This window comes from Erpetoichthys calabaricus, chromosome 18, assembly GCF_900747795.2.
Source record: "Erpetoichthys calabaricus chromosome 18, fErpCal1.3, whole genome shotgun sequence".
Taxonomy (NCBI): Eukaryota; Metazoa; Chordata; class Cladistia; order Polypteriformes; family Polypteridae; genus Erpetoichthys; species Erpetoichthys calabaricus.
This window is the reverse complement of record NC_041411.2, coordinates 16,283,815-16,304,172: the sequence shown is the minus strand read 5'-3', so window position 1 is coordinate 16,304,172 and position 20,358 is coordinate 16,283,815. Positions and strand designations below refer to the sequence as shown.

The 20,358-nt window shown below is 37.9% G+C and overlaps 2 protein-coding genes across 8 annotated transcripts in view; one reads left to right on the top strand and one right to left on the bottom strand.

Moving 5' to 3' along the window:
• Positions 1 to 17,695, bottom strand: part of ankrd13a (ankyrin repeat domain 13A) — a 35,044-nt gene extending 17,349 nt beyond the window's left edge. Inside the window, exons 1-9 of the mRNA XM_028824057.2 lie at positions 17,401 to 17,695; positions 11,934 to 12,069; positions 9,270 to 9,394; positions 8,966 to 9,011; positions 8,553 to 8,696; positions 8,002 to 8,191; positions 7,549 to 7,615; positions 1,580 to 1,661; positions 984 to 1,045 (exon numbers count right to left, since the gene is read on the bottom strand). Of these exons, the coding sequence (XP_028679890.1) occupies positions 984 to 1,045; positions 1,580 to 1,661; positions 7,549 to 7,615; positions 8,002 to 8,191; positions 8,553 to 8,696; positions 8,966 to 9,011; positions 9,270 to 9,394; positions 11,934 to 12,069; positions 17,401 to 17,496 (948 nt within the window). The 5' untranslated portion in view covers positions 17,497 to 17,695. The remainder of the gene's footprint in view (positions 1 to 983; positions 1,046 to 1,579; positions 1,662 to 7,548; positions 7,616 to 8,001; positions 8,192 to 8,552; positions 8,697 to 8,965; positions 9,012 to 9,269; positions 9,395 to 11,933; positions 12,070 to 17,400) is intronic.
• Positions 17,696 to 18,163: 468 nt separating this feature from the next.
• git2a (G protein-coupled receptor kinase interacting ArfGAP 2a) overlaps positions 18,164 to 20,358 on the top strand; it is a 63,892-nt gene continuing 61,697 nt past the window's right edge. For 2 of the 7 annotated variants that reach the window (XM_051921387.1, XM_051921386.1), the window contains exon 1: positions 18,165 to 18,867. In XM_051921387.1, coding sequence (XP_051777347.1) covers positions 18,816 to 18,867 — 52 coding nt within the window. In that variant the 5' untranslated portion in view covers positions 18,165 to 18,815. Of the gene's footprint in view, positions 18,868 to 20,358 lie in introns of all 7 variants that reach the window. The other 5 variants (XM_051921388.1, XM_028825081.2, XM_028825079.2 and 2 more) reach the window with 4 other exon arrangements.

Here is a 20,358-nt window from a genome sequence, read left to right as displayed (position 1 = left end):
CTTCCTTTAATATTTCTATTTGTTACTAGTGCCCTCTATTGGTGAAATCTTTAACTGTTCCTCATATGAAAATTTCATTTCTTAATTAACATGGATTAATTGATCAATTAGTGAAACTGATTATTGATTCATGTATTGTCATCATTAGTGAGTAAGCATGCACAATTTCAAGTCATTTGGACAATAGGAAGTGGGTTAAATCTTCAATTACAAGATTTGTACCAGACAACAAACAGGTGAAGTTAAAAGAAGCATGGTAAAAATAAAATGATCCAAAAAAAGTAGAATTGCAATCTGGGTAACTGTCTACTTAGGTCATTTGTTTTTCATCTGGGCACTGTGTTAAATGATGCAGTTAACAAATATTTAATAAACAAGTAAACAGTGGTAAACTGAAAAAGGTTGAGTATAAAGTAGGATGAACCTTATATTTAATCCATCTAAGAGGAGTGGTGGCTCTGAGGCTAGGAATCTGCATCAGCTTTTGGAAGGTTTTGTGGTTCAAATACCTTAAATGCCAGAAGTGACTCTACTTCATTAGGCCCTCCAACACTCCAGCCACTGTAAAAAACCTCACACTGTTCCAGTGTGGTGCTGAGGTGTCACCCGTTGCACAGCTGCACTCAGGTCCTAATCCGGGAGGTTCATTGTGTGGTGGACGTTGCAACACTCTGTAATCAGTGCGTACTCCCAACCTCTCGTATATTTAGACTAACATCCTATTCCAAGGACACTTCTGCTAGCATAGCCTTTGAACAGAGCCCCTTGATTATGGTTATTTTTAAAACATGGCAAAATGGTTGAAAAGTATGATTTTAGAGATAGAAAACTGACTTAGTTTCTCAAATGTGCAAAGAAATTTCAATTTGGTTATTTTTTTTGTTACTAAGTGCAAAATTCTATAAAGAATGGACATGTATTGCAAAATAAATGGTCAAGAAATAGGTTTTTCTATATAATACAAAAATAGATGTTTTTTTTACCCCTTGGGCTCCACAGTACTGTTCCACTGTTCCAAGGAGAGACTCCAGAATGTTTCTCTCATCTACAAAACCAAAAGACAGCAGAAGCAAGTGAGCTAAATTACCAGTAGTGATCCATTTGGCCCATTACCCTAAAATGCAGGATTAAAAGACCAACCCAAACCACTCTAAATATGATAAAAGTCATTATGTTTCAAAGTCATCTAGCACATCATGATTTTTGCTTAACTAAAGACTAGGCAGAGTATCTCTGAGGCTGGGTATCTGCATTGGCAATTGGAAGTTTGCTGTTTCAAATTCCGTAAATGCCAGAAGTGAATCTACTCTGTTGAGCCCTTCAGCAAGGCCCATAACCTGCAATTGCTTCATCCTGGGTAAAAAAAAAAAAAAAAAACTCTCACTATTCCAGTGTGGTGCTGAGGTGTCACCCGATGCACTCAGGTCCCACTTCAGGTGGTTCATCGTGAGGAGGGTGCAGCAACACACTATCAGCGCATGCTCCCAACTTCTCTGTCTCTAAAGGCTAGGCAGATCCCCCCATAAATAATTCTGACCGGAACAAATCTCAACCAATATGAGGTAAATGGTGTGCTGACCTCTGTATCTGGCCTTCTCTTCCTCAGTTAAATGCTCTGTCCTTGTTCTAATCACCACATTGACATTGTTCACAGTGAAAACCTAAGAAAACAGAGGAAAAAAAAATTTTTTAGTATTAAACCAAAAGTTGAAGAGTAGGCAAATTGCTTTCTCAAATCATGGCCGGGTCTTCCAAGTATTGCCATGATCCTCAGCTCTCATGCATAGTTTGAAGTGCAATATAATTAGCCTGTTAATGCAAATAATATTTCCCCATTCTGCTGCTCTTTTAAAATTGTATGTTTTATTACATCACCATATATATATATATATATATATATATATATATATACACACAAATAAAAATGTAAATATTGGTTTGTTCAAAACCTTAAATCTCCAAAAGTTCTTCACCAATTGCTTTGAAATTTTGACACAACGTTGCATTCGATTACGCGTGTGTTTTTATCTATACATATTAATAAAAGGCAAAGCTCTCACTGACTGACTGACTGACTGACTCATCACTAATTCTCGAACTTCCCATGTAGGTGGAAGGCTGAAATTTGGCAGGCTCATTCCTTACAGCTTACTTACAAAAGTTAGGCAGGTTTCATTTCGAAATTCTACGCGTAATGGTCATAACTGGAACCTGTTTTTTGTCCATATACTCTAATGGAGGAGGCGGAGTCATGTATCACGTCATCACGCCTCCTACGTAATCACGTGAACTAAAAACAAGGAAGAGATTTACAGCACGAGTCAAACGCGGGAACGAAGGTAAATGACGTTAATTTTTGAGTGTCTTTTAATACTGTGTAAGCATACATATTAACACATGTGCAATTAAACGTGTGCATTTACGGGGTGATTTCTCAGGCTTAAAAGCTCGCCTTTTATTAAAAAGGTAAATGCAAACTGTTTTCATTCTGAAGGGCACAAACCACGTTAGATTTCAGACGTTAAACGCGCAAAAATGTCGGTACACCAGATAAATAAGCGCAACATATTATCAGTTGTATTGTATGCTTACAATACATATAGAAATGTGTTAATCGTTAACTAATATTATGGGATGGTGTTTTTCGACTCGCGCCTTGATTTAAACGATTGCATTTCTTGGTGGGTTTGCGTAGCTTATTGTCAATATCTTTACACCTCTTTTTAAGACTTAATTTAAAAAGGTTTTCTTTTCTTCTTAATTAAAATTTAAAAGCAATACTTCACCGCTGCGAAGCCCCTCTAGCGCTGACGTCCAAGGTTCGATTACCGTAAGCGATTGCAGTGAGTGTGTATGCCTGATGAGCCAAGAATAAGGCGGAAAGACGTGTCGCGTACTCTTTGCATTATTTGACAGTAAACTATTTTCAACCATTCTATGATCTGCTTCTCACAACTGAAGGCACCGTGGCTGATGTTACCTCACTTGCTGGCCAACCATAAGCGTTACCTGGTAGGTAACCAGCCACTCACTTCACTCCCTTATGGGAATCGAACCTTGGACGTCAGCGCTACAGGCGAAGCCCCTAAAATTGCGCCACGGCGTGTGGTTCGTTTATTTGATAACATGTAGATCGGGGTAATTACATTCACGGCATTCGTAGTCTGATTCACAATCTGATTGTATGGGTGGTTACCTACCAGGTAACGCTTATAGTTGGCCAACAAGTCAGCTCGAAGTGATCACTCGAGTGAAGGCAGCTTCACAAAAAAACAGATCCTTAACAAACTGTTATTAGTATATTTTCCCTCAATTTAAAAAGGTTTTCTTTTCTTCTTAATAAAAATTTAAAAGCGGTACTTCGCCGGTGCGAAGCGCGTGGATTTGACCGACTGACACATACAGACAGGTGGGTATGGGTGGTTACCTTCCAGGTAACGCTGTTCGATTCCCGAGAGGGAGTGCAGTGGAGTGTGTACGCCTGATGAGCCCAGAATGAGGGCGAAACACGTGTTGCGTACTCTGCATTTATTTGACAGTAAAACTATTTCAACCATTCTATGATCTGCTCCTCACAAACTGAGGGCACCGTGGCGGATGTTAGCAGATTGCTGGCCAACCACAAGCGTTACCTGGAAGGTAACCACCCATACAATCAGATTGTGACACAGACTTCGAATGCCGTGAATATATATATATATATATATATATATATATATATATATATATATATATATATATATATATATATATATATATATATATATATATATATATATTAGGGCTGGGCGATTTGGCCTAAAATCAAAATCTCGATTAATTGAACATTTTAACTCGATTACGATTAATGAACGATTATTTTATTTTATTTTTATTTTTTTTTGCCTGCATAGTTCACTGACAAGTTTTGTACAGTAAATATGCTCACATATTACAAGTGAGAGATTTTTGAATGAAGGGTGCATTACTTGATTTTAAAATAATTGAAGGAAACACACTATCTTCTATCTGTGATTATTTATTGAACATCAATGTTGAACAACTGAAATTAAAGCACACATTGCCTAAAACGAACAGTCACTTTGTTCTTATAAAAAAAGTAAAAATAAATAACTTGCACTTTTGGAAACAAAATAAATTATTTTCAATGTTTTTCTTATTAAAAGTAGAAAATAAACAGTATCTCTTCTAAATAAAATAACTCTTATATATCCTGTAAAAAATATTTTAAACAGTGCATTTCTTGCATCTTCTGTAAACAAATATTTTAATGTTGTAATGAAAATAGAACTCTCTAAACACTGTTGCATGAGGTGATCTTAGCGATCTTGTCATGTCACTATATGAACATGAATTTACTCTAAGTTCTTACTAAGAAACACGAGCATGTTAACCTTTTCAGGTTTCAGGCAGGACCTGAGGCATGTAACAATGTTTCTGCCCGAACTGAAAACCCGCTCTGATGGGGAGCTAGTAGCTGGTATGCAGAGATACTTTTTTGCCACCTTACTTAGAGTGGGAAAGTGTACATGATGCTTCCTCCACCAGTCCAGTGGATTTGCCTCACTATCCAGCATGGGGGACACCAAATAGCTGCTCATCTCTGCTTCTAGCGATTGCTGAAGTGACAGAGTGGGTGTAGCTGAACTTGCTGAAGGTGTTGCCTCACTCCCTTTAAAAAAGCTTCCTAATGACCTCTTTTGCTTTTATGCTATTATATTTAATTAAGCTGACGTGTACTTACCAATTGCAAGGTGTAAGCGGTGTCCAAAACACTGCTGCCTTAACCATCCATTAAGCGCAGCAGCTTTGACGACAACAGCACTGTTGTCTGTCGTAATGGCTGAAAGTTTTTCTTTCGCAAGGTCAACATTCAGAAAGCATATCTTTCAGACCTTGCGCAATCATATCTGCCGTGTGATCGGCTGGAAAATATGCCGTCTCAAGGCATCTCTGGCGCAGCTTCCAATCGTCGTCAATGTAGTGCAAAGTAAGGCTCAAGAATGGGTCCATCGTCCTACTTGACCAGAGATCAGATGTGGCTGCAAAGTGTTGAACATTTTTCAGTTCAGCAGCTACATTTTTACAACATGTCTTGTACATGTCTGGCAGCGCAGTTTTAGAAAAATGTGATCGCGATGGCACAGTGTATCTTCTGTCGAGAGTTTTAACGAGGTGTTTAAACCTGCTTCGCTCCACTGTAGCCAAGGGAGTCATATCATTTGCGATGTAATAATAAATAGCGTCAGTTATTTCTTTCCATCTTCTTGAACTCTTCTCATACTGTGTGGCATTTGTGAACGCTTGTGTTATCGACATCTGCTTTGCGGAGGCACTTGTTGCTGGGCGCTTGTCAGTCTCTTTTTGTTTTTTTTGAGCCATGCACTGTTCATATTCAGTAACGTGATTGTGCTTCAAGTGTTGAAACAAATTGGTGGTGTTACCTTTGGGCGTCGAAACTGTTTTTCTACAGTGTCTACATCTGACTTCATTTCGTTCAATGTCATCCTTACTGAAGCCAAAATGTGTCCAAATGACGGAGACTGCGTTTTTCTTTGGTACAAGCTGCTCTTGTTGCTCAGGTGTGTCAGTGTTTAAGCTCTCCATGCTCGACATGTCGGCGGAATAACGTAACATAACGGAGCGGGGTCACGTGACTCCACACACGGTAGTGTTTTTAAAGGGAAAGTAATCTAAATAATCGACCTGGAAAAATTTGATCGATTATAGGTTCTGAATGTCGATTTCGATTACTTTTCGATTAATTGCCCAGCCCTAATATATATATATACATACACATATATATATATATACACATATATTATATATACATATACACATATATTTTATATAATATATATATATATATATATATATATATAATATGTGTATATGTGTATGTGTATATATATATATATATATATATATATATATATATATATATATATATAATGTGTGTATATATATATATATATATATATATATATATGACAGCAACACTCATAACAATGACAACACAATTACATTGACAACCACACTACTTCTCCGCTGCGAAGCGCGGGTATTTTGCTAGTATACCTATATTATATAGATGTAAAAACATGCTTTTTTTGAAAAACAGCGCCATCTGTTGGACGTAAAAGCAACACACGCTATACTAAATATTTTACGATTCCATTTCAATGTTTCCGATTTACGATCCATTTACAATTTCCAAATTTTCAGTTTTACGATTCCATTTCAATGTTTCCAATTACATTGTTAAGCGCACATAAACGTGGAATACTGTAACTCCGTTAAATTGATCAAATACATTTGTAAGTACGTGAATAAAGGCAGCGACATGGCAGTTTTTGGCATGCAACCAGAAAGAAGTGATAGGAATGTGGTCATACATATCGATGAAATCGCACAGTATTAGGCTGGAAGATACATAAGCAGCAATGAAGCTGTATGGCGAATTCTTTCATTTCCCATACATGAACGAAGTCCAGCTGTTGTTCACTTAGCAGTACATCTAGAAAATGGACAACACGTTTATTTCACAGCTGCAAATGTGCAACACATAGCCCTGAATCCACCGGCTACAACGTTAACTGCTTTCTTCACGTTATGTCAAAATGACGTGTTTGCGAAAACACTGCTGTATTCGGAAGTGCCTACGTATTACACATGGAATGTGAGTAGAAAATCATTTGAATGACGCAAACGAGGAGAGCGAGTAGACGGACAACCTGCCATATTCAAAGATACTACGATAGGCAGACTGTACACTGTGCAATCCCAATCATGATCAGGGGAAACAGGATGCACCTGAGCTCAATTTTGAGCTTCATGGCAAAGGCTGTGAATACTTATGTACGTGTGCTTTGTCAATTTTTTATTTTTAATACATTTGCAAAAACCTCAAGTAAACTTTTTTTACGTTGTCATTATGGGGTGTTGTGTGTAGAATTCTGAGGAAAAAAATGAATTTAATCCATTTTGGAATAAGGCTGTAACATAACAAAACGTGGAAAAAGTGATGCGCTGTGAATACTTTCCGGATGCACTGTGTGTATGTGTATATATAAAATATATACACACACACTTTTATATTTCTGAAACAGAAGATTTCTGGGCACAGATGAGAAAAGAATGAAACCGATTGTGTGTCCTCAATTCGAAGAGGCAATCCTCACAGTTATGTAGTAGATTTTGTAAACATTTTAAAAGTAAACATTTAGATAATCTGGTTACATATTATTGATACTTTTTACACAAATTTTGTGCACATAAAAAGATAAAAGTTACATTCATGCCTGTAAAACCAAACGAGTAAAACTGAATGACACATCAGTGCTTGCTTTAACTAAAAGCTTTATAGAATTATAAAAACAATAGATTGATTGGAAATGACAGATTTTGGTGAAGCATTTACAAACAGGATGGATACAAATTGTATAATATAGGTGTAATCTGATTCTCTTTTCTAATGCCTTCATAAAGATACTCATGTGAATCAGCATATTCATATGGCAAATAAATTCTAATGTGAATGTTCTATACCTTGGCTTCAAATCCATTGATGACTTCGGTTTTGTCACTTCTCCAGCCCCAGATTCCAGATTTGTTTCTGGAGAGAGTAAAAACAAAAAGTATATTTTAATAATCATAGATTCGTACTTCATTGTTAAATAAAATGGACAAATGTAATATTCTATGAAATACCCTGAACATCTAATCTATATTCTCTAGATTGTTTGATGATGCCAAGGACAGCTAGGACCCAGCTTCTAATATCCTCACTGAAAAAAATAGAAAATTGCTACAAAATCCCTTAAGGAAGAAAAACCTGCTGTCTAGGTAAAATTCACAGCATCACTCATAAAAAGTCACTACAGAATCCAATATACTTAAGTCAATATATTTTGAATATTTTAGGAAAAGCCAAAAGCACCAATACATCCAAACCAACCAATTGTAGCCTCGATATTTATGAACGCTAACCAGCAGCCTTGCCTCTCAAAGGCGATGTGACGTGTGTCCAGGTAAGTGTTAATGCTGGGTGAGGTCAAACGCTTTGCAACTTCCTGTTCAGCAGGCTGCATGGAGTCTAATGTGACTTCCTCCATTTCTCTAGAAATATCAAAGCGTTCGATATCCACTACCTCTTCATCATGATTTATCTCCATCAGCTCTGCAAAGTTACCTGCCCATACAGAAAAGAAAAAAAAAAAGAAAGAAAACAAATGGCATTTACATTTTGTGGCAGACCATAATACGCAGGCAAGAATGTAGGTATTAAGTAATATAGAAAAAAAAACAATGGTGGCTATATTGCTGCACATCAGCTACATATTATTAGACTGGCAATACTGAAGTTCTCCAAGTCACACGTTAGCCAAACAGGTTAGCACAAGTGTGGCGAGAAAAAGGAGTAGAAATATTTCCCCGTTAAGCCTTATGCAATATTTCTTTAATGTAAAGAAAATAGCCTCCAACTACAATCCCGATAAAGGCATCCCTTTAACTTGGACTAACCTTCATTAGTATTCAACTTAACTACCAACCTTCCCCTCTAAAGATGTAGCTGCGTCGACCCCGTATCCAGGTCATATTTTCAAATCCAAGCAAGGTAGCATCCACACGCAGGTTTGCCCCACTTTTCCATATCCGGCACACATCACTGGGACACATTCGAGAAACCAGGGGTACTGAAATACAAGAGAGAACTGGAGTTAACTGAATGGAGCAACATAGGTTTAAAATAAAAACTCTGCAAGACCAGTGAAAGAGAAAAGGAGAAGATAAAAAGAAGCACAGGAACCCAAATAAATCCCAATCCATCTCCCTCCCTTCAAATCAACAAAGTAAACAGCTATTAAAAAAAAAGTTATAGGTGAGAAAAATATTTCATATAGGACAGAAGACAAATCTGCACTATATAAATCTGAATAATAAAAAAAAAAAAGGAAACACTTACTCCAGCTGGTAAACTCCCACTTCATTTCCATGTAGAAATCTGAAGACTATGGATAAACATGATTTCAAAATTAGCATATTAACTCTCTGAAAAGCTAGGATGTCTCCTATTGACTAAGGATACACATCACTGCCAGTATCTGCTGGTCATACTTTATAGCTCCTCTCATCATATTACATTTTCACATTACTATATTACTATGGTTTATTTTTGCAACCTTTAGAGACTAAAAGTGTTCAATAAAAATAATTTCCATTTTTCAGGTATTTGATCTTTGTGAGTGGAGAAAGAAAGCGAAGTTTACCTCCCGAATCTTGGCAAGCAGCTCTGGTACCCCCTGGAGAGCATTGGAAGCTTTGAGGTAGTCTCGTTTCTGAAGAACTAGCTGCACCATCTGTGGATCCCCTGTGCTCACGGCTTCCTGGAGTACTACACATGAGAAATTAACAAGAGCTGTAGTCAAGACTTTGGGACAGTGGATGTCAGTGCTGTCCTCACTTGTTGTGAACAAATCTGAAACAGGCATTGGCTACTAAAGTGAGAAGCATACCTTCCTACTACACTGCAGGTATTTTTACCTCAATAAGATATGCTTTAGGTTAATCGTTACTTTAAAAAGTAATTGGACTACGTAAGGCATGTTACTTTTAACATGTTACCCTACTGCTCTCGAGACTGTGTTGCTGAGCTTAGCACTGTACATTCTGCTCCTCAACATAAATTTACTGATATCTGAAATATCAAGATAGATTATTTCAGCCAGGAGAAAGAATAATGCAAATGCTTGAACATTTGCCTCTATAAATGCATTTTGTGGATGCTTTGACCCATGGCTGTTGAAAGTGTGTGCAAATAAAAAATACATGCACAGGATGACAGAGTGCAGTGAACATGCGCAGACTACAAAATCCTTAACAGTAGCCCAGTTATGTGTTTAAATGGCCAGATAATCAGATGAGAAATCTACCTCTGTTAATCAGGTTTCTCAGAGGTCAATAACACAATGTCTCTAGTCGAGATAAGGATTTGCATAGCATTTTAGAAATCAGAGTTATTGATGCACATGTAAACACGCAAACTGATAAAGGTGATCTTTTGGAATTATTTCAGTTAAATACTAATCCATGTACTTATGAACACCAGAGTAAACTATACTGAAGAGCGTTTGAGAAAAAGAAAAAAAACAGGAAGTATTTAACAAACAAAACAGTGCTTTTAAACATGCTTGATGGATTTAATAGTCTTGCCTTGTTCGGCAAACATCTTCTCATGTTCAGGGTAAACTGAAAGAAGCACATCAACTATACAAGTTACTACTCAGCAAAGCCGATCAGCTCAGTCCTTGCATTTTGTGAAAAGATTATAGGCTATTAAAGAGTCCCAGGGAGCCAGAATCAATGGTAGTGGAAGCAGCATCACACACCAGCTAGAAACCAGCACTTCACAGAAAAGTGAGACTAACGTGAAACATAGTCATAATAGCATACATGGCTATGTAATGTGGAAGGAAATTGAAAATCTAAACAGCACTGAAGAAAATATGCACTTTTCATATGGAAAATGACCGGCCCTGGATTGGAACTCATGTCCCTGATGTTGTAAACCAATAGCACTAACCATTGTGCTGCATATCCATTTCAAATAAAAGGCTAGAAACTCAGACATAGTTAGATACTGACATGAGAACTCTAGTAAATTGTTACAGAGGAGAGCCAGCTGGCATATGATGTTTACTTTTCCACTACCACTGTTAAAGTCTATTCTTATAGTGAAAGTAACAAAAAGGTTTAGGCTGAGAAGCTGGCTGAATAAAATTCACCAATGAGGGAAAGGGAATCACCTGTAAAGTAAAATCATCACAATTCTGTAGATATTCTAAAAGACAAGTACAGCATGATCCATGTGTGCTTCCGACCTTGTACTCATTCAGTTGTGAGTGCCCAGGTATGACATAGACATATTCTGTCTATCTGCTACCTGCCGACTCCTAAAAGTGGAGACTCAGCAGACATGTAGTGCAATGATTACGACAGTGCCTGAACTTCGGAATCATTACAGATGTAGTGGATTATGGTCACTGTCAATTGACATGACAATATGTAATGTTAACAAAAAAGGAGCTGGAAATGTTCACATTCCATTCAAGGCAGGGAGTGAGTACCTGTGAAGCGGTAATCTAAATATAGTTAATATCATCATAAACAGACACACTGGCATCAAAAGGCTCATTCATCACATGAGCAGATTTCCAAATAAATACCACAATAGTGTTACTGTGTGTTCTACATTGCTTCCCACAGTTCCTCTACAACCAGAATGACCTTTACTAGGTAATGAGGTTAAGATAGGATAGTCATTTATCAAGCCAAATAAAATGAAGCTTTGGAAAACCATAACTATGCAGGAGCATTCAAGGGAAGAGAAAAAGAACTTCAATCAAAATGACTGGTCCAAATGTAAGGGTATACACAAGTAGGAATTTATTCAGGATACCTCTTGCAGCAGTATCAGACATACAATCTTATTTCAGTATCCCTATCACATGTTCTCTTCTGCAGCCTACACAATCAGTGCATCAAAAAGAACAGCAGGATGGTAAATATATTACCTAGCAATACCTTAGCCAAAGGGGACAGCTCAGTTACTGATGTACTGTTTCAGCTGAAAATGAGCTTCTAATTGAAATAACTCAATGCTACTATGGATAAAAACACTTCCAGCAACACCCCCCACCCCCTTTCTTTTAAAAGTAGTGCTTGCATTTAAAGTTATAAAAGTCACTTATTCTAAACTTCATCTTTGGAAAGCTTTTGCTACTTGTTATGAAGGACTTAAACAATGTGGAAAGATTTGCTCATAGTGTTTAAAACATTGTAGTGATTGATTTACAAAGAATATATCCGCAAAACACTTCAGTTACTAGCAGAATATGTGTGGAACTGAGTGGAATTTAAGTGGAAGCACTCACCCGTCCAACCTTTTGCATTTTCTTTGGTGACCTCTGCATTGTGCCTTAGAAGAACTCTGGCAGATTCTAGGTGGCCCAGGGACACTGCGAGGTGCAATGGTGTCCGGCCTCTGGGGTCAACCTCCTCAATGTTATGCTGAAACACAGAGACACAAATGCATGAAAAGCACACAAAGGTTCACGTAGAGCAGCCAACTATTTGACACAGACTGAGAGTTTATGATGTGTATTGTTTTATTTACCATAATGCTGCAACCTTTCACTTGACTTTTAGTCCCCAACTACATCCACATGCATTCCTGTTATAAGGTAGTGTTCAACACAGAAAACACACCACCAAAAGAAATTAATTTACTGTAGCTGATAAATTCACCAGCAGGTACAACATATTTTGTTCAATAGTCTAAAATGAACACAGTCAAAGACTTTACATGTATCTGTTAACAGGATTATTTTGTTGTAATTCCCACCCATTTTAATTGTGCTTTAACTGAACCAAAAGTGCAATTAAATGTACTTGGGTGCTTTAAAGTCATGTAATTTTTATTTAACATGTCATTAGCTTACAGAGTCTTGGTTGGTAATGTCCCTTTATTAAATGACAACATAAACCAGGCAGAAAAGATATATATTTTTGCTCTTAGTGGCATGAAAAGAACCGTCAATTAACTACATTTTTGTCTTTCTTGGGAATGATCTAAAATGTCCCTTGTCATTCATCAGTGTAGTAAAACAGAAAGGTGTCATTGTTCTTCCTAAGTTTTGGGCAAAGTTTTTACCACAGTGCTTTACCATTTAATTTTGTTATGCTTCACTGATAATACCAAAGAGATCTGGAATGCTTTAGGAGTAAAATTTCCTAAGTGCTGGATTATATAGGGAGATACTACAAAGAAAGCAAGGACTTCTAAAATTAGTTAGTTTAAGCCTTTCCATGGAACAGTAAATGATTTAATGTGATATACTTTTAGCTATTTATACTTTGAAATCACTTATCTGACATGCAGGTAAGAATTTCAATTTACTCTGTACACTGCAAAGATTCTCACAAGAGCCCTTTTAACTCCTGAGTGCAGCAACCCTCCACACATTTTATGCATGGAACAGTAACAACACACTCTTCATGCAGTGGAAAAAACATGGAACATATCCCAATAATAGAAAAGACGCTTCTTCAAACACAAACTACACACTCTCGTCTCATTTTCCTCACATCAGTGTACTCTATGAATGTCACATTACTACTACAATACCGAACACAGCGAGACTGGATTCAGCAATAAGCCCTAAAATGGCACACCGTTCCATGACAAGTCACTCATGTGCAAAATGCTTACTCAGTGTTAGTCGGCCAACTTAATTCAGTAGGGGCTGTTTGAGTTGTGGCAGGAACATACTGTAGCTTGAAAAAAAAATCACATTAACACTAGGAGAACACATAACCTAGAAATCGAGCAGTATCCCGGAAAATGTGAAGGGATATGCTTGGTATAAATTTATTAATAATATGTGTGAATAAAATGTAGAAGCTACAGATAAACACTACATATGTAAGTTAAACAGGGATTTTCAACTAGAAATATATCCATGTTTCCAAAATTACATTGTGCTAACTTGCAAAATCAAGTGTCTGCCCTCACCTGTAGCTCAATATTGAGTCAGTAAACACTAAGGCAGTACAGTTTAAAAAAATATAAATCACAGAAAACCCAGGCTCATTTCTTCAAATCAATCATTTTCAAGCTTTATCTAATTATGCTGTCTTGTTGATTTTAAGAGTAAAGGGTTGTTTAATTTTGCACTGTTACATAAGTCACTACAATATATATTGCTTGATTTGAAAAGCACTGTATATAGTTACTAATATTTCACACCAGGGATACTCAAAGCTTCAAAAAGGCCCCAGTGCTTGCAGTGTTAGGATGGTAACCATTGTGCAATGGGAATTTCAAAATACGATTCAAACTCAATGTTAGCAAAGCTGTTTATTGGGAGAATCAGGCTCAACCTCAGTGCCCACCACAGGCCATGTCCCTCTTAGGCTCACAACTCTACACTGAATTGGACATGCCAATTCACTGTGGAGGGGGCCCACATTAACGTCACTTGCATATGCCAGAAGAGTTCTCTAGTGTGGTGTGTTCCTGTATCCTCCTCATATAGATTAGCGCCCCCCCCCCCCCCCACACCATTTGCCCCCCATTTACTTTACTAATTCTCCCATTGTCTATTCTACATAAACAACTGAAGGCAATGGAGGAGGATACTAATTGTCACTTAAGATTCTTCTGAGCTAGAAGGACCTTTTTCTCCAACAAATTCCTCCATCTGTGTCCCAACATCACCACTATTTTCCACAGTGTGTGGTCTTATTTTGTCTTGTACAATTTGCCCTTCAAGATCAAACAGTTTGTAAGGCTGAAGCGGGCAGCAGAAGATGAAAAGGAATGGAATGTGATATCTTGCAAGTGATAAAAATTCTAACAAATTTTCACCTCATTTTACAAATACAATTAGTCTTGAGGAACTTTGCACATGAGGAAGCATTCACTAGGACTTGCAATTGACTTATTCATCCTGTTGATACAAGGTGGAACAATGGTGCAGAGGTCAGAATCACTACCTCATAGCTACAGGAGGAGACCGGGATCCCCATTTTTAAAGGTTGCATATGCAACTTCCCACACAAACATTGGGATTTGTTAAAGAAAACTGCACAGGGGAAGGTGCATATATTTATAGCAACTCTGAGCCATGTATACGCAACATTTTGGAGAAACTGGGAAATGACATCACCAGTGATCAAGCAGAGAAATGCAGCCAAACCAGGTAAATTACGAATCATCTGTAGAATAATTCATATTATTGAGCAATTATTAGAATGTGCTTTGACGTGACAAACATCAAAAACAATGAATAATGATGTACAGATTGCATTTTAGTAAGTGTTTAAGGGAGCCAATGCTATGTATCTGCACTGAAGTACTTTTTTGTCAGTTTATATCAGCTACTCGTCACTTTTCAGGGAACTGGCCAACAGGTCAGGAATATCTTAGTCAAGCTTGACTCCATCATACTTGCTGTGCTGGAATCTATTAACTGACCAGAAAGGCACTAGATCCAGTTTTCATATGGTGTGGGTGCACATACATAAAACATTACATGTTTTTGCCAACATAAAAAGTCAATTTGCAAAAGTTTCTGGTTCTCATAACATAATTGGAGCAATTAACTACATTTATATTGAAATAAGATCACCTAGCGAGAACAAAACTGCTTTTGTCAACCATAGTTACATTAATGCACAAGCCATCGGTGATTCCATGATGTGGCTGGCATTTGTCATGTCTAAGTGGCCTGGGTCAGCCCATGATTTATTTATTATGAGGAAGAGTAGTTTTGGCAGTTGTGACGGTACTGCATGTGGTGAATGGCTTATTAGTAAGGGTACAGGTTGAACCCTCAGTTTTTTTTTCCCATATAGCTTGTGCTATTCATTGTAACAGCAATCACGCTGTTACATGTGCCAGGTGATAGTGACTATGTACTCAGATACTGGTGCCTTATGCCTTTCCTTGACCCCCAGAGTGCAGAGGAGAGCTGCTATAATGCCACATGTAATCTTGTGCTTTCAGCCAGATACTCTTGAATGCAGGTGGGAGGGTCTTGCACATCAGGAAAGAGGCTGCTCTACTGGCCAATGAAGTTCTACAGAATCGAGATTCCATATGCATGAGGTTGATTAGCATGGTCCATATATGGATGTTTCTGTGCAGCATTCGAAGCGCATTCACATGTGCATATTTACACGTGTGTAATATTTTTATGTATAAATGGGAAATTGCATATAAATGTGCATACACCAGGTTTTATACATTTTTTTTGGGGGGAGGTATATGCATTTTCCTGTTTTTGTTTTGGCATGAACATATTTTCATGCTCAAATCTATGCAAAGTTTTATAAATGAGGCATCAGATCCTGCCTGTTGACTGAGTGGAGTTTGAATGTTCAATGCATTCCAGTTTTCCTCTCCAAAAATGTGCATGTTATATGGACTGATGATTCCAAATTGGCTCTGGGTGTGTGCCCATGTCTACCATCATGGATCGAACAGTACAGTGGTTAGCTCTGTTCCTTTACCGATCCAGTGTCCTGGATTCATCTCTGGGATCTTCTCATCCACCCTAAATACTTGCACTTCACGTTAATTAATGACTCTAAACTAGGCAGAGATTGTGAGTGCAAGCATGAGCTGTCCCTGTGATGGATTGGTATCCTGTCCAAGATTCATTACGTTACTCCTGTTGATGCAGGAATAAGCTCTGGTCCTCAGTATGAGTACACAAAATAAAATCAAAGAAGTTATCTGATGAGTTGTTGGCATAAACAAAGGCAACATCTCAATTAATGGCAGCTGGGTGCCTGTGTTTAATCAACAGTACAGAATTAAAGTAAGAGCACATCCAATTAAAATGTTTTATATGGGGAGATGGAACAAGTGAGGGTCAGCCAGCAGCACTGGACATAAGGCAGGCACCAACTCAGGGCAGGGCGCTAATCCATTGCAAAACCCCCTTTCACACATGAGGTGGGAGTCAGTCATGGTTTGGCAGCACCAGTCCATCACAGAACACACACCCATAATCATTCTTACTGTAACAATTTAGAGTAACTTTTAAAAACAAAACATTTGACAAAAGTGCAATAAAAAGCTTGCAGATTCTGTAAGTGAGGTGCCAAGTTATTAAGATCACTGCAAATACCTAAATGATTTCTGACTCTGCAAGGAGCAAAAACAATCTACACCACTGGATTTAACTGACTACTAAAGACTGTTACACTTCCTAAAAAGCAAGAGTATCACTAACCATGTTTAAATGTGTAACAAAAGCAGTTAATAAATGTTTTTAAGAAGTTGCTTTACTGTAAGAATCCACCCAGGGTTTTGTGGGCACATCATGTTGCATTGGTGCCCTGCCCACGGAATACCGAAAGTATTAGTCTATAGTGGAAAAAAGAACTTCAAAAATGGATTGATGTTGTTGAAAAGTGGTCTTCGAAGTTTTAAACGTGATAACGGCCATCTCGAAGCACACCTAACAATAGATCTGAAAGCTGGAAAAGTTAAAACACTTCTGAGTAGCTCCGATGAGTTAATTCTGGGGGATTTTAGCTTAGTCTTTACTATAGAGCTTAGCCTACCTTACCTTTGCTGTAAAGGGGTATTTACCACGAAATGCGTTTGATTGAGGTGAACCAATCTCAGGATTTCTTAAATTTGCATTTCGCGATTAAAATTTCCGATCCTCTGTTCTGGTCTCAATCCCATCTCGTGTGCATCATTAGGCTCTTCCCGAAGATGACTGCATTTTATGTGTTGGTTTCGGCGCATTCGATTAAAGAGGCCGACTAGTCGAGTTACCAGTACCCGCCGACAACCACTGGCAAGCTGAACGCTGTAGTTACCTGTGGAAGTTTATTTTCCAGTTGCTTGTAGTCATTTTCCCAAACTGCAGCGTGAAGTGGAAACTGAACCTTGTAATCCCCAGCTGCGCAGCTCATCCTTTTGGAACTCGGTAGTATTAGCGCTGTTGCCGGAAGCAGGCGTTAAGCTACTATTCTATTTTGAGTCATAAAAACATTGTATTTAAACTTACTTTGCTTCACTTGCCATTTTCTTAAGTAATCTATTTCTAGCCAATTAACAAAAGTAAAACTAAAGGCAACTAAACTTTCCTGACAAACTTTTTTAATAAGGAAGAAACGGGTAGGTACTATTATTTTCAGAGGAGGGGGGTGACTTTCGAATTTTTTATGTTTCTATGATGCGAAAATCTTTTTTAAGGCATTAGCGGCCTCTTTAATTTTTTACTTAACCTTTCTGTAAACAGTGAAATGTTTAATGTTTCATTTTTACTGAATCTCACTCATGAGTGTATTAAAATCACTACTTTTACAATGAGGAACGTACTATTGAGGCATCCGTGGGTACAACAGTTTTTCAAGTAATTTTCAAATATGAAAAAAATAAGAATTTTTCGCTTTTGCATTTACATAAAATAATAACGTATTTATAACAAACAAGAGGCCTTATTATGTTAACAATTATTACGAATTCAGTCTTTATGGAAATAATTGATTAATTACTCCAAAGAATTTGAGGAAATTGACTTCCGGCTTGGCCTGCCTCCCCCGCCCCCTCTCTTCGGTAATCCCACAACAACACTATGATGCGGAAGGCCGACCGTGCGCATGGCTGGAGAATAGGGCTTGCGTTTTTCTTTCTGACATTTTTGGGCATCTTTTGAAGCTGATAGGCTAATACTCATTGCACTAACCAATTATATTCGTCGGCTGCAGGAAACACGGGGTATCTGTGCGAAAAAACATTTTACTTAAAAAGAAGAAACGCCCTACGTCTGCTTGTGGATATATCACGTTAAAGTATAAAAGCGTAGGCTCCTGCCTTTTGCTTGGCAATGCGCTGTTAAATGGGCGTAGCGAGCTTTCATGAATTGAGACCCCCCCCCCCCCCCCCCGCGGTGTACAGTTTCCGTCCTGTTGATTTTTTTTAATCAGTTGGTGCGTGAGGGAACGAGTAAAAGAGAGAGGCAAGCTTCTTACTGTCTGTAGTACTTTTTATTTCTTGGAATTTAACCGCGGTATAAAAAGAGGAACAATCTAGTGGTCTTACATGTTTGCCCCCGTCTTTTATTTTTTTGTGTACATATTTTTGGGCGCCGGTAACGCAGGCGCTTCTTCTGCCTTATCTCGCATATGCTCCATTACACGAATTGCCTAGCGAGCGGCAAACATTTCTATTGAACATTTTTAAACGGGGCACTTCAGTCATTCGGAAAGGGAAGCAAGTAGGTTAAACAATGTCGAAGAGATTAAAGAGCAGCGACGTTTGCGCCGACTGCAGCGTTCCTGGTAAGTGACGCGCCGTGTTGCCGAATCGGAGCTTTTATTATGTTTCATTTAGCTTACAGAAACATGCAAGGAAATGTATTGATTGCCCCGTTGTTGGCATACGTCTAGTGATTTGTTTTGACTTGTACGAACGTATTATGAGTGCAACGTCACGTGAAAACGAGAAGATAACGGGGTCAATTTCTGAGTGGGCTGCAGAGTAAAATAACGGTTTCAATTAGAATCCTATCCGTTTTGTGCCCTTTCTCATCTAGAGCCTTTTAGGAAGTATTTCACAGTGTAAATATAATTAAAACCAATGGAAAGAAAATAGCCCATTTCCTGTCTAGCAACATTACATTGTATGTTTCAGGGCACTGTTATCTGGAACACAGGGAGGATCGAACAAGATTTATTGCATGAGCTGTTTTCTCGTGCTGCTAAGAAGAGATTAGGTTTTACTATTGTAGTACCCTTCATGGATTTATCGGCAGGACTCCTCAATTCGTACTGAAGCGAATTCGGACTGTGTCAAAAATGAAATCGTAATGATCGGTCTTCAGCTGTGTTAATTAAGTAAGAATTGCACGTTGGAGTAAATTTATGGTAGGCCGAGAAACAGCGCAGGAAAGTTATGGGGAAAAAAATCACCCTTAAAACGGAACAATAAGGTAAAAAAGCCGTGATTAATAGTAACATACCCCAACATTAGAATGCACCTTTCCAAGATTCTACACCCAACGATGGTTCTTTACAGACTGACGTTAAAGAACAGTTCGTTTTTAAATTATGGAATTTATTTTTGTCATAAGCAAGACATCCCTTGAGAAGCTGATTGCAGTGAATCCCTGCAGCCCCTTTTAAACAGAATTACATCATTCATTTGAACGATAAGTGTGGTCATAGTGCAGGGGACTCAGATAAGTCAATGTTTGAAACGTAATGCTGTTTAAAATATATATTATAGGTAATTATGCATTGTATATATTTGGCTAAATAGGAGTCAAGTTACTCTCGTAGCCAAAGCTGTTTGTTTTAATTTTCCTTCTTCATAAGTGTTTGCCCCATGAATTGATTATTCAAATTATTATTGGGAACTTTATACGAAAGTGAGAGCAGATAATGTTGCACCTAGCAGTAGCAATTAAAGAGAGAGAGATTACTATTTCGTTGTTATGTGTACCAGCAAGCTTATTATTAATCATTTGCAACTACTGAATTGATTTAATGAAAAAAATGACTTGGCCAGGAAAGACGTGACTGTATATGCAAAGGAAATGGCCCCTTGTATGACTGGAGAGTGTTTTTGTTTTCCTTTGATGTACTATATACAAAAATAAGATTTATAAATCTGCCACCGATTAAATTTCATCATGAGGCTCCAACAGTCAGTGTCACCAAGGAGCCTAGCAACAGGTGTACAGTGTGGGATGTCACAGTCAGATGGTGAGATACAGACTATTGCTACTACTAAAAGCACAAATTTATTCCAGCTGTTGTGTAAAAACACAG